General features: G+C 38.4%; 1 protein-coding gene across 6 annotated transcripts in view; it reads right to left on the reverse strand.

Annotated features, from left to right (window-relative positions):
* The window catches only part of GK (glycerol kinase), a 72827-nt gene that overhangs the window by 31935 nt on the left and 26591 nt on the right, over positions 1–14301 (reverse strand). For 2 of the 6 annotated variants that reach the window (XM_019628995.1, XM_019628992.1), the window contains exons 5-10: positions 10591–10674; positions 6940–7016; positions 4625–4762; positions 2629–2738; positions 1551–1617; positions 469–486 (exon numbers count right to left, since the gene is read on the reverse strand). In XM_019628995.1, coding sequence (XP_019484540.1) covers positions 469–486; positions 1551–1617; positions 2629–2738; positions 4625–4762; positions 6940–7016; positions 10591–10674 — 494 coding nt within the window. The remainder of the gene's footprint in view (positions 1–468; positions 487–1550; positions 1618–2628; positions 2739–4624; positions 4763–6939; positions 7017–10590; positions 10675–14301) is intronic. The other 4 variants (XM_019628997.1, XM_019628996.1, XM_019628994.1 and 1 more) reach the window with 3 other exon arrangements.

A 14301-nucleotide genomic window follows, 5' to 3' on the forward strand; every position in this document is an offset into this window, starting at 1 on the left:
ATTCCTTTTCTTCACAGGGGTGGGTCTCTGGAGGGTTCCTGGGAACATCCTCTAGTGAAGCATGCAGAAAAAGTGACAGTGCATTTCCAACTAACTGGTCTGAAAGGATGGTCAGGATAGACTTTTAGGATATTTAAAAATTACATCTAATTCCCCTATTATGCTAAATCCTAAAAACATATCGCAACTGTACTTTGCAATAGGGACATCGGAATTTCTCATGCCAGGAAACTACTTATAATCTTTTATTTTGAAACATCTTTCTCAGTCTTATGGAACACTTAAAAATAAACAAATAAGTTAAAAAAAACCCTAAAGCTTGACTAGAGCTTATAATAATTTGAAGGGTCATAGAGATGCTAGATAGATTGTTTAGTAAATGGACTTCTGCTTGTTTAAAACTAAATGGAAATGCACTGTATCTTTTCCAAATGAATGGGTAGCATAATTGGTGGGCAACCTACTCACCAGGCTATGAGAGATTTTCTATAGTCAGCAAGGGGGAAAAAGGGGGGACAGAAGCATAATATTTTAAATGCAAGAGAAAACTAGACCAGTTACATGTTTTTTCAACCATCCTCTGAAACTGTTTCAAGAATAGATTTTTTTTTCTCTGACCCAATTCAGTTTGTAGACAGCTATGAAATCATTGAAGCACTTTTACTGTAGATAACCAGTGACCATCCCCTAAAAAATTCCATGTTGCCTTAAAAGGCTTTATTATGAATGAAACATTTAAGAATTCTTGCTCAAGCTTTACCCAGAGAATTTAGGGTTCAACTCTATTAGCATTAACTCTATATAGAGTTCCTAATATTTGCCATGTAATGTCTAAATATTTTTTTTGCAATTTACCTTGGATGCATTAAGTATTAATCATCAATTCCAGGTTTTTATGCTCAAACACCAGTTCCAATCCTCCTAGAGCTTTTTTATCTCTGATGTGTAATCAGGGATACTCAATGATGTTAAGCATATTTTTTTCTGAGACCACGTTTTCCCTGAGTTTCAATGAAAGCAACAGTAAAAATGTCCATTATGGAACCCAGTTTAATTAGCATTCACAAATCAGAAAGACTCTTTGCTTTCAGTTTCTTTGCTCAAGTTTTGCTCGGGCTGACAAAGAATCTAATATAAAACATTGTTTGGCCATTAAAAGAGATTCAACAGGAAAAATAACACCACTAAAATGTGAAGAGACCCCTCGTCTAATGAAAGGCAGACACCACAACTACTAAACAATCATTTGAATTAAAAGAATAAACTGGCTCAAACATTCCTATGCCACCCTCTATAGTTAGATTATACCAGTAATGCTTCAAAAGTATAATACTCAGAGAAAAGCCAATTAAAATTTATAAAATATAAAATCAATTGGTAAGAACTCTAAGGTTTTTAAGTTATAAAACTAAACAATACTAAATTCTTATTTTACATACTACCAACATTCACAGAAAAGCACAACTCTCAAACTATCAAATGTAACACAACTGACTTTTAAGTTCTGAATACTAAAATTTTTTTAATGAAATTTTTAAATTTCTTTTTACCATTAGGCCATAGATCTCAGAAGAACTCCGGACATTTGGAAGAATTTTCTTTGGAATACCAAAAAATCTGAAAAATAAGATAAGATTGGGTATTTAATACTATTTTAGGGGCCGGCCAAGTGGCTCAGTTGGTTAGAGCAGTGCTCCTAACAACAAGGTTGCCGGTTCGACTCCCACATGGGATGGTGGTCTATGACCACCTGCAACTAAGATTGAACACAGCACCTTGAGCTGAGCTGCCTTGAGCTGCCAATGGGCAGCTAGATAGCTTAGTGGTTACAGCGTGCGCTCTTAGCAAGAAGGTTTCAGTTCCACTCCCACACGGGATGGTGGGCTATACCCACCCTCAACTAGGATGGAACACAGCACCTTCAGCTGAGCTGCCTTGAGCTGCTGATGGGCGGCCGGATGGCAACTGGACTTAGAGGTGAGCTAGCTGCGCCCTCCATAACTAAGATTGAAGGACAACAACTTGGCTGTTCCCCTTCCCCAATTCCCCAACACTGTTACCCTTCTCCAATTCCCCAATAAAATCTTTAAAAAAATATATTATTGGGTCATTGGCAAAGTTATGATGCATTTTTGCATTGAAAAACAAAGAAAAATATGTCATGACTTTCCCGACGACCCAGTATTTTAAGTAAATATCTGGAAACATTTATATGCATTTAAAGGCAAAAAAAAGTAAGTAACAATTAGTAAATGGATGGATTTGAGTATAGAATTAAACAATAACAAATAAATAAGCCAACATAGTTGTATGACTGGATGTTTAACATTCTAATTTTATACAAACAAATCAATAAAAAATTAAAAAGCACATAGAAAACAAAGTAATTTTCTAAAGGAACCTAATCTTCCTTGGAGAATAATCAAGACAATTACTTAATTTGGCATGTTTAGTGTATATGCAACAATAATCTCTCTTAAGAGAACACACAACACAGACTTGTGTATTGTTGTTGAAATACCAGCAATTAAAGTTTGGTGTTCTGCTGACATCTTAGAAGAATAAGATTTAGGTTATAAATAGGTAACGTACTTGGAAAACTATTCTTAGTGGGAAAATACAACTCACTGGCAGAGGTCTTTATCCCATTCCAAAGAATGAATGTTGAAAAGCATCGTCCTGCTCGCATTTGTTACATCTGTACAGTGAACACCTCCATTGGCTCCTCCTGTCAAACTCTAGACAGAATAAAAAGGACATGTTAAATTTGTACTTATTTGCAATTTAATTTACATTTTGTTAAGGCCCATAATGAGCAGCAGAGCACATAAAACAGGAGAATGGAACATTTCAATTACTTAATTTTCTAGTTTTCAGCAGTGCTCAACAGAAATATAGTGCGAGCTCCATTTGTAATTTAAAATTTCTCTAATAGCTACATTTAAAAAAAATAAAGGTGAAATTAATTTTAATAATACTATATATTTTATTTCACCCAATATATCCAAATATCCTTTCAAAATAAAAATTATTACTGAGACATTTTATTTTATTTTATTTTTGAGTACGAACTCTTTGAAATACAGTATATATTTTATATTCACAGCACATCTCAATTCAGACCAGTCACATTTCAAGCGCCCAATAGCCATAGGTGGCTAAAGGCTATGATATTAGACAGTACAGTTCTAGTTAATTGATAGTTAAACAAACAAACAAAATCAGTTTTGTTTTCATCCTCTTATTTTTGGAAAAAGCAGTCTTACTAAATTTGGCAAAGTGAAGAACATTGAAAAGTCCGCCTTTTCAGGATCTTACTGAATCTTGTTGGTGCTGCCAGTGTTTCTTTTTGGGTTTGTTTTGGAATAATAGTTCTCACTGGGATGTGCCTGCACTGACCCAAGCACTTATCTTGAAAGCAGAGTTTTAAACTCTCTAATGTTAATATCCTCAGACCAGAACTGAAAGCACTGCTGCTTTCATTTATGTGGAAGCAATGAGGTAAGAAAAGGAACAAAAAAATGTGGAAAAGACATCACATGGGGGGTCCAGTCAAATGCGCTTCCTTGAGTCTCCTGCACAGTTCCCACATCCTGCCTTACTCTGGTTCCAGGCAATTGTCAGAACTATTTCAACTGTGACTGACACGTGTGAAAACGACTGGCCATGAGCACAAAGCACAGCCTGCGCTGGGCTTGGAGGGAGGGAGGGAAAGAGAGAGAGAAATGAATGTGTGTACACAAGGTGTGCTTCTCAGATAGTGGTTTTCAAGAACCTGCTGTGTGCGTCTGGTTGGTAAGAATATGGACAATATTCCCTTGAAGCTCCCTGAATGTTGAAAAAATACTGAAGTATTTACAAGAGAAATTATATGTCTGGGATTTGCTTTAGAATTATCTGTGGGGAGAAAGAGTATGCAAGTATAGATGAAGCAAGATTAGCCATTGTTGTTTGCTATAACTGGCTCACTGTTGTAGAGGTTCATTAGACTATCCCCTCTGCTTTTGGGTGTATTTGAAAATGCCCATTAATAAAAATAACAGAGAGAGAGTGAGACAGCGAGAGGGAGAGAGAAAGGGAAAACATGTACTTCTAAGATATATCTGGGGAATGTCTGAAATGTTAACGTCTACTTACCCATGTTCACCTTAGGCGAAAAGGTTATACATCAGAAATTTCCACCAAGATTTTCCATTTTATGGCTTAATTAAATAGGAGACAGCAGTGTAATGTTGAAAGCGAATTATAAAAGTGGCCTAGATGTTTTAGCATGTTAAATAGTTATTTCTTCGAAGAAATGGCTAATGGGAAAGCATGATAGGCAAGAAAGAAAGGCCACCTAAATAAATTACTAATTACCTAAGTTACTTATTCTAAAGATAATAGATATGAGATATGGTTTTTAATCATACACCATTTTTACTGAAATAAGGCAAGAAACAACAGAGGAAGTAGACAGAAATGCCTCTCAAATGGAGGCTAAAATATTCTGTTCCTTGAGGGGCTTTTCTGAATGCTGCCAACTAAAATGTTTGAGCTCTTATTAGAACACAGATAGTAGGCAAGGCAGTCTAAAAAATTTTCTGAAAAAATTTCTCCATACACATGTTGCACATAAACATACCCAAATAAGCCATGAATCAATGGTCCCAAAAAGAGCTCTATCTTCTCTAACAGCCTTTTGAACTTTTTCCACGTTGTCAAGGAGCCAACGAAGTTTCACCGCACTGAAGTAAGTGCTAAGTGGAAGGCCTGTCTTGGACTAAAAACAGGAAATTCAGCCAGCAAATGAAATTCATAACAGCTCAAAATAAACAACACAACAAACCGAAAGACTCAACAAATCACAAAACATTCAATGGCCCGAAAGGCAATCCCACGGTTATTACGGATAAAAATGCTTTTCCTGTCTCATGACACAGGAAAGCATGATCATGAACAAAGATCAGAGTGGTATGTTTGCAGTTCAAAGGGCATCCACGTAGCAAGGCAAAGAGAAAATTAAATGACCCAATGCCCTGTAACCTAGATAGTGAAGAGTCCATGTTAACTCTCGTAATGAGTTAGCATTAACCTAGTCCAAAACTCTGCTTTTTATTTCATATGCCATGAAAGTGATATTTAAACTATTGACAATCAGAGAGTCTATCAGATCATAAAACGAATGACCATAACCAGAAAATGTTGTTTTAAAACATATATGCGTAAGACTTAACATTATATTTACCTGTGTAAAAACCTATATTATAAATTACATGTACATATTTACACACATTCATATTCAAATAACATAAAATTAGTGGGGAATAAAGAAGAACTCAAAGACATGCCAGATTAAAGCAACAGAGTTGCTCTGTGTAAGAAAGTAGCTGCCTAAATTCAGCGAATACATTAAACGAAGGGAGAGTGGACTGAATAAAGGTTAAAGGGTAATAATGAAACACATAAGGGCTTAACCATCTTTCTTGAGAATGGATCAGGACCAACTCTTATTTTTGTTTGTATATTAAATACCAAATTTATTTATAAGGGCTGACGGAAGTGGCTAAGAAAATACATACATCAAAATAATGCAACCATCTTTCCTCTCCCTTCCCAACCCCTAGTCTTCTCATCTGTCACCTAACTACAGCAAGTGATACCTTTTTCCTTCTTCTGTCCTATGGATATGTTTGGTAAAAAAACCCATACCAAAGGATTTAATGCTTTAATGCAACTTGTATGTTAAGAATCTTAACTCACACTTTTCTAGCTTTCCTAGAAAAAAAAAGATCAATGATCAAAAATAATGAAAGAAGGGGCGGTCGGTTGACTTGGTTGGTTAGAGTGCAATGCTCATAACATCAAGGTTGCCGGTTCGATCCCCACATGGGCCAAGGAGCTGCGCCTTCCACAGCTAGATTAAAACAATTACTTGACTTGGAGCTAATGGGTACTGGAAAAACACACTGTTCCCCAATAAAATTGAAAGAAAAAAAACGAAAGGAAATCATTTATGGGAATATTCTTCTTTGATTTGAAGGTCCAAAGGTCATTCCACAAAGCTAATAGTGAGGTAGTACACAACATCTCGTTTTCATGATTTAGATAGTACAAAAGTTGCCTAAAATGGCACTGGAGAGAAAAGCATGCATCCCTTGAAACAAAGTGCAGCTGGAGGTGGGGGTGGAGGAGGGCTGGGCAGGGTGACAAAGAGAACAGAATAGGAAATGGTAAGGGTATAGTCAGGACTAGCCTGAAGTTATTTGGGCAGCTGGGGAGCAGGGAATGGCTTGTTAAACTGCTTAATTCACACCAGTTTCAGAACCAAGGTCCACAAGAAACTGCCCTCAGAGGGGATAAGCCAAAAACCAGAAGGAATTAGATACTAGGAGAATTTGGCCTTTTCTTGCTAGGAAAAATACCTTGCCTGTTCCAAAAGTTCTCTCTCCATTTATCTGTCTATATATCAGGACTAAAAATTAGGCAATTTTTATTAGCCGTCTTCATATGAAGAAAGTGGAAGGAGAGTTCAATGAAGTGTCTTCTACTTTCTCTCCCTGAATCCAGATGCCTAAAAACTCAAAAGCACCCAGAACTTTCTTTGATGGATAGTAGAAAACAAGAGGGGTGGATTTGGAAAGCAGGGTTGAATTACAGGACAAACCCCCTCCCACCCCCCCTTGGACAGTATGGTTTAAACCACAGGAATACTTTTTAATCCCCTCCAACCTACCATCCTTGGAATATTATCCCTCCAATCCACCACAGGGCAAGGAAGACAGGAAGGTAAAGATTTGAGTTGCCCTCAGTTATCTGCAGAGAAATACTCCATAAATTGTATCAAACAACTGCTGTGAAATAAGACGGAAGGTCCAAATAGTCTTTCTGGTGAAATCTCTAATCTCTTTTTATAAAAACAAACATTCATATAATTATACTTTTGAAGAGATCTCTTACCTTGACAAAGTTATTATTTCCCGGAATTCTTTTACTAAGATTCTCAACGGTAGACTGGGTTCTTAGATCGAGCCACACTATAGACCAAAATATAATAATATATATGAAAAACTTCATTAAAAAACTCAGACCTTAATGAAATCACTGTTGAGGTCAGAAGACTGATTAGTTTCCATAAGCAATTAAAATGCTATAGCTTTCAAAAGACAGAAATTAGAAAATTAGAAATGAATGGGCATATTGTTAGAAGAGAATAAATTTATGAGGGAGAATTTAAAGCTTTTATGCAAAATCACAGACCAAGTTAGGAGAACAATACAAACCTTAGGGCACTGATTTTGTATCCTTTTTGTAGAAAAAAAAATGTTTTGGATATGGATTTTTTAAGCATCCATGAGTGCAGAGAAAATCTAAACGCTAGGCAAGCTAGTTGCCAGGGAGGAATACACAACCCAGAATCACTGTACCGTGTATAAAAGCAAGTATCTTTGAAAACTTGTAAACAATTTTGACAAAGTAGAGAACCTGATACTATTATTGAGGGAAAAAATAATAAGTTTCAATCTCTCATGTATGAAATGCTTTAACTCTTTCAAAGTAGGCAAGAATCTGGAATCGTTAAAAAAATTATTTCACGGGATGGCCAGTTAGCTCAATTGGTTAGAGCACAGTGCTCATAACACCAAGGTTGCNGGTTTGATCCCCACATGGGTCACTGAGCTGCGCCCTCCACAGCTAGATTGAAACAACTATTGTACTTGACTTGGAGCTGATGGGTCCTGGAAAAACACACTGTTCCCCAATAAAATTTAAAAAAAATTATTTCACTATTGTTTTCCCATGCTGGATTGTAAAAGAAAAAAAAATCTCCATTTTAACAGATCAACACTATTTTTAACTAAATAACTATCATACAGTTTCTGATCTCTTAGTAGAAAGCATTTCTGTTCTGCTTCATGACAAAAAGCTTGAGAAAGAGAAGGCGTTAAATAGTACATAAAGCAATTGTGAAAGGTAACTAATAGGATCAGCTGAGCTTTATTTGCCAGATTATACATGCTTGGCTACTACACAGGTGAATGCCAACAAGTTACTGTCTAGTTTGGGTCACCCTTAACTATATTATTACTTTCTCTTCATGTAAAAACCAGTCTAATTCCTGTAGTGAATTTGAATCAATTCTAATTACTTAAAAAGTCATTCCCCTTGAGCACTGTCTGTGCTTGATTTTGACAGTGGCTATTGCACCTGAGATTTAAATAGTGCCTTCAGGACACTCTTCTGGTTTCCACAGGTAAAGGTGATATCTGCATTTTCTGCCCAGCATCCATTCCTCTTGCTACCGGGAGCAGTATCTCAAGTTCTCTTTAGGAAAAGATCCCTCCCTCAATCTCAGCCAAATAGTTTGCCTGAGATTCGACCCCACCTCCAGCTCGTCTCCTGTCCTGACCCCAGAGATCAGTTCAGGAAGAGAGCATGTGGTCTAATCAGCCAAAGTGAGATTTTGCTCAGTCTGCAGGAGTCCCTCTTCTTAGCTCAGCTTGGCAGTTTGTGGCTGGGGCCTGCTGCCCTCATGGAGAGACAGCTGAATTGGCCACACCCAGAGCCATCCCAGGAAAGACAGACTTGTGGGGATACAGGTGACTGAGGCCGGAATCAAACAGCACCTGGACGAAGCTACTCTTAGATTACTGTTTTCATGAGCAAATTTCCTTTAAAAAAGTTTTTCATTTATTGTCAGGGTTATCACTTTGTGAGGTGTGTAAATGTGTAATCATGTTGTTTTGTACGCCTGAAACTAATAATAAACAAATAAATATAAAAAAATTTCATTTAGTGTGGTTGACTTTTCTATTACAGTAATACCTTGGTTTGCAAGCATAATTCGTTTCGGAAACAAACTACTCGTATTGCAAGACATCACTTGTTTACCATGTTAAAATGTATTAGAAATGTTTGCTCGTCTTGCCAAACACTTGCAAACCAAGTTACTCGCAATCCAAGGTTTTACTGTATTTGCATTGTGATCGAAACAAGCCATTGGCAGCAGCATCGTGGAGTTGGCAAGATCTCCTGTGTCCAGGGAACAAGGGTGGTCCACTTTTTACATAGTGGCAGTATTGTAAGACTGTGACAATAGTGGGCTTTCCTCACGGGCAAGCGATCCCAGCAGGTATGAATGGCTTAACAGGAGTAATTGGAAAAAACAGAGGAATTTGAGAGAAAAGTTTAAAATCTGTGAAGGGTACAATTGATAAGCACATCTCAGTCCTCAGTGTTTCAAACTATGGTGAGCTAGATAGAGGTTTAAAATCAATTTAGTGAGTTGATGACCTACTTTTAAAAAATGAAATAGGATAGATTAGAATGGAAAATATCAGACAACTCGGTAAGCACGGACTTGTGAAACTTGTTTTAGTTCTGTGGGTTTGCTGACTCGTGATGTAAATATGTATTTCTTACCAGGATGTGAACAACAGACATGAAAGCCATTGCTCTAGGCTTTTTTGTTTAATGACTCAAAGCCTTCTAGATCAGCATACTTCTATATTTTAATGGACACAACAATCACTATGGAGCTTAAAGATGACCCTAGAAATTCTAGGATACTAGGTCTTGGGGGGGAGGGGCAGAAATGTCCCTTTTACATAGGTGCCCCTTTAAGAAACACTGCTAGACTCTACAGCAGTTGCTTTTACCTAGAAAGCACACCAGAACCACCTGGAAAACTTTGAAATCACACATCCCAGGCCCTGCCTTGCAGGATTCTGGTTGCAGGTCTAGGCAAGGAAGTCCTGAGACTAATTTTGTTATAAGCGTCCCAAGTTATTCAGTATTAGACTAGAACTTGAAAACCTCCTCTCTAGGGCAATTTCCTTAGGATACTGGATTTGTTCCAATCATTTATTCAAAAACAAAACTAAAGACAAACTGACGATCCGGTAGCTCCCTGAATCCCCCTGGCTCTGGGACTCTTGCTCCTTGACAAGGACCACATAAGTAAGGAGGCACTTGGCTCCTCACTTGAAAGCTTACAAGTATCCACAGTGGTGTCTGCAGAATTAACCCCTCAGCAGACTCAAAACACTGGATGTGAAATCAGGAGACTGAAGTTCTATGTCTTCTGGCTTTGCCACCAAGCTATGTGACTTGAGCCAGCCATTTTACCCTCTGTGGCCTGGATTTCCCAAATATGAAATAAGGCAGTTAACAAGATGGCTTCTAAAGTCTCTCTCCTTCCGTTATTCCACAATCACAGAATGCTGGCATAATATTTACTTTTTGTTTTTTACTAGCCCAGGAGTTTAAGGCAATTAGAATACATGGACTGAATTAGTAAGACTGCCAAAGAGGAAAAAAAATGTCAGTGGCTGGTACACTACCAAGCAATTCACAAATGCTCAACATTAATTAAATTAAGAACAAAACAATTAGAAAACTCATTAAGGAAGCTAAGATGGCAGAATTAGATGTGCAGAACGAGAGACCAAAAGCCAAAAAAAAAAAAAAAGACCCCAAGCTGGAGGACTAAGCCCCTTGTGGAGGTAATTTCTGAGAATAATCAGATCAGATCCAGCGGCAGTGGTCCATTTCCCCCAGCATGTCTGAGTTGGAAGGCCGGGAAGCGAGCGAGAGCCAGAGCACCGATACCTGAGGAAGTGCCAGCAGCTGGAACTGAAGAGCCAGAGGGAGCAACGGCAACTGGATCTGAAGGGCCAGGAGAAACTGGAGCGGCTGGAGTATTAGGAGAAATAATGGCGATTCATGCTAGAGATGGCCAGGTTCAAGGTCTGTGTTCTCTTGTTGCCCACTTAGGAAATGGCAGCTGTCTTGGGCACGTTCATGAAAATGAACACTTTTCTACACATTTGAGTGTAGAAAAAGAAGAGACACGGAGTAGAAGGGGAGCAAAGGCAGTCTAGTCAGAGTCTCTGGTTCAATAGTATTTCCATTTGAACAAAGACCAGGTAGACACCTGCTCATTGTTCAGGATGACTCTTCCCTACCTGGCCACATGTCTGCGACCTACTTAGAAAAGTAGTTCAGTTGGTTATTGAGTGCTCAGCAACCCGCTGAACTGAAAGACTGTGTGATGGAGTGAGTGAGCACCTTCATAGAGGATGCTGGAAAGGAATGCTGAGGAACGTGTCACAGTCTCTTTTGGGGTCATCTGCAGGAAGGCATGACAGGGCTACTTTGGGAAGACACGGCCCCAAGAAAGCACTTCCCTGGTGGAGTGGCAGGAGGTGAAGGCCATGTCCACAACAAAGGAGCATGTCCAGAGGGAACAGGGAATTGCTAAGTTCTGAAGTGATTTAAAAATAAATAAGAAGGAAAATAAGACGCTAGGGAGTCCAGAACATTATGCAGCCTGCTTCTAGAAGGAATGTCCCTTGTTTAAACCAAGTAAATTGGATTTAAATTGTTCAGACCACTAAATGAATAGGTTAAAAAAAACCAACTTGGATGATCTGAAACTTTCATTTGTATTAAATAAAGTCACATCCAATACGTCTGCTCGATTTGGTTTGTTCTGGAATACAAAGTTTTTAGAGTAAAGAGAAATGCAGTTCCCTCAATGTCCACGGACCAGGGCGGGGGGGGGGAGTTAGTTTAGTGATGTAGTAACAGCACAGAGGAAGAAATGTTTTAGAATATTTAGAAATCTCCATTACTTTTGGTTAGTCATAAGAATAAAAGGGAAAAGTACGTAAGGAAATATATACACTAGAGATCATCTAAATTATTTTTAGTTGACTGAAGCAAAGGCAAATAATACATCTCCTCTGAGATGGTTTGTTATCAGGAGTTCCTGGCCTAACGGGAAGAAAGATGGAGGGGAGGCTCCGAGTTATAGAGCACACCCTAAGCAAAGGTTGCTGACAGGTACACAAAGTGTTAGCGGGTTCTTTCCCCCACAAGAGACACAATAATAGTAAACCAGATTTAATCGCCGTGTGTTACCACTTGCCAAAAGTTAAGCTGTTAATTAAGCTGGGTAAGAGGTTGCTTCCAAAGGGGAAAAGACTCAATCGATGACTGTCCCTGATGACATTTTCAGAAATCAGGTGGGGGCAAAGAAAAACATGGAGAGCGGGCAAGGAGGAGGAGTTGAAATATATATGTATATGCCAAAATGTGAGGGCTGAAACCTATTCCAGCTCTTAGATGTATAAATGCTAAAGTGCCAATGACTGACTTGAGTGTGTGTGACCCCAGGAAGGCTCTGCATTTGCCCTAAGGACACCTGACATGTATAAATCAGTCACTTCATCTGGCGTTCCAGGGTTAAAAAGGTTATCAGCTAATTCAGAACAGTGGCCATGGCTAATATTTACTGAAGCCTTATTGTCTGCCAGGCACCGTTGTGAGTACCCTATTTGCATTAACTCATTAATCTCCACCTCAAGCCTATGAAGTCCATACTTTTAATTTTTCCAGTTTAACTGTCAAGAGAACAGGCACAGAATGGTAATAAGTGGGAAAGCCAGGATTTGAACCCAAATTCTGAATCCAGAATTAAGCCTCTATGACGTAGGTATGGCCAGGATGACTTTATAGTCTTAAACAGAATATGAAGAAATATTAAAGATTGGAGACCTCCAAGTCAAAATCTAATTCAGTTTTTTTTAATTTAGTCTGGTTAGAGGTAAAGAATCCAATCATTGCAAAATATGGCAGTATTTCTTTACCAAGAACTGAAGGAGACATGAGGTATTTAAAGAACCATGTAATACCCCAATAAAATCTTTTAAAAAAACAAAAACAAAAACAAAGAACCACGTCATAAAAGACTTGAAATAATGAAAAATAAGTGGCTCTTCATAAAGCTGAATATTCTAGATTTTATGAAAGCAAAAAATCCGCAAAACAATGAAAACCAAACTACACCTTTGTTGTTTAAGGCCAAGTATTCTTAGGAGTTTTAGATGGTTTGCCATCTATGGTCGTCTTTCATGCTCATACTTTGAAACAACCCAGTTCCAGAAAAGACTTAAAACGCTGAGCTCAAAAGTCCTTCAGTTCTCAACAGATGATCGCACAGGCTTAATCATTGGTCCAGGATTAACCACCATGTACAAAGTTTTAAAAGGCAAGGAGGATAAGCCATGTTTAAAATTGTAACACTCCACATAAAGGGTTCTGTGTCACGAGGAACTTTAAATCTATCTTTGGGAAAAGTGTTTGCAATACCCTTTAAACAAAGAAACATGGTTCAGAGACAAATGATTTTTGTTGGTGGTTTTCTTCAATATATCTTTAGTAGATTGGTCACTGATTCAGTTACTTAAATCAGTGACTCTTGCCTCCCTGGATCTTAGTCCTTCCTATGAATAATTTTTTACATTAAAATCCTGAATTGTGCTCTACAGAAAGCTACTGCAGTGAGAGTCATATTGCACACCAAGAAGGGGGAAACAGTTGGACCATCCTAGTTAGGCCAGAATATTTTACTGGTGGCATCAATGACGTGTATATATGAACGCTGTAGATATTGATTCAAGCCTTCCCCCACTTGACGTCTGAACCACTTGGGAAGTTTTGTGCTTCTTCATCAGTTTACTCTGCGGTGTATTTGTAAACCCAAACCTTTTTGTTTGTTGTTCAATAATATTTAGACACCAAGGTATGTAGATCACTAATAGAGTTCATTTGGGAAAGAAAAGGGCTTAAAACATGGCCGGGGTAAGGTGGCGGGAACTCTTCAGAAAAGAATATTGATGAAAATAATGGTAAGAGGGGGAGAGAAAAGTACCAGAGGGATGAGAATAACTGAAGACAGGCAAAGAGAGCAGCCAAAGGCCTGCTTCAGACCTGGGGTCACAAAGCTCCTGCAATCCACCTGTGAGGTCATAATAGTAAATGGCTGTGTCATGGCATAGTAACTGGGAAGCAGTGACACAAACGGACACTTCTTCATTTTAGATACTACACCAATGTTTACCTCACTCATCACAGAATTAACACAAATTCTAAAAACATATGAAGCTTCTGACAGGGCCATCTGTGCCTCAGTGGACCCATTTCAACTTTTTTTTTCTATGCTTATAAATTGTATCTGTCATAAAAGATGTCAGCATCCAAACACACGTTTATTGCAAGCAAAAGCAAATAGCCTTTCTCAGTCTTCAACGAGTGTATTTCATGTCCACTAATACTACCCTAAAATTCTCCTATCTCTGTTACTGTACTGGGGGTGAGTGAGCTGGCTGCTTATCAAGGACCCCTGAGCCATAAAAAAGGCCACACAAAAGGCAATTTAAAAAAAAAAGAGGGCGGGCCGAGTGGCGCGATGGTTAAGAACTGGCTTGGGACGCCAGAGGGCCCTGGTTCGGATCCCACATATGAGGGCCAGTGACA

This window comes from Hipposideros armiger, unplaced genomic scaffold (genome assembly GCF_001890085.2).
Source record: "Hipposideros armiger isolate ML-2016 unplaced genomic scaffold, ASM189008v1 scaffold_821, whole genome shotgun sequence".
NCBI classification, from domain to species: domain Eukaryota; kingdom Metazoa; phylum Chordata; class Mammalia; order Chiroptera; family Hipposideridae; genus Hipposideros; species Hipposideros armiger.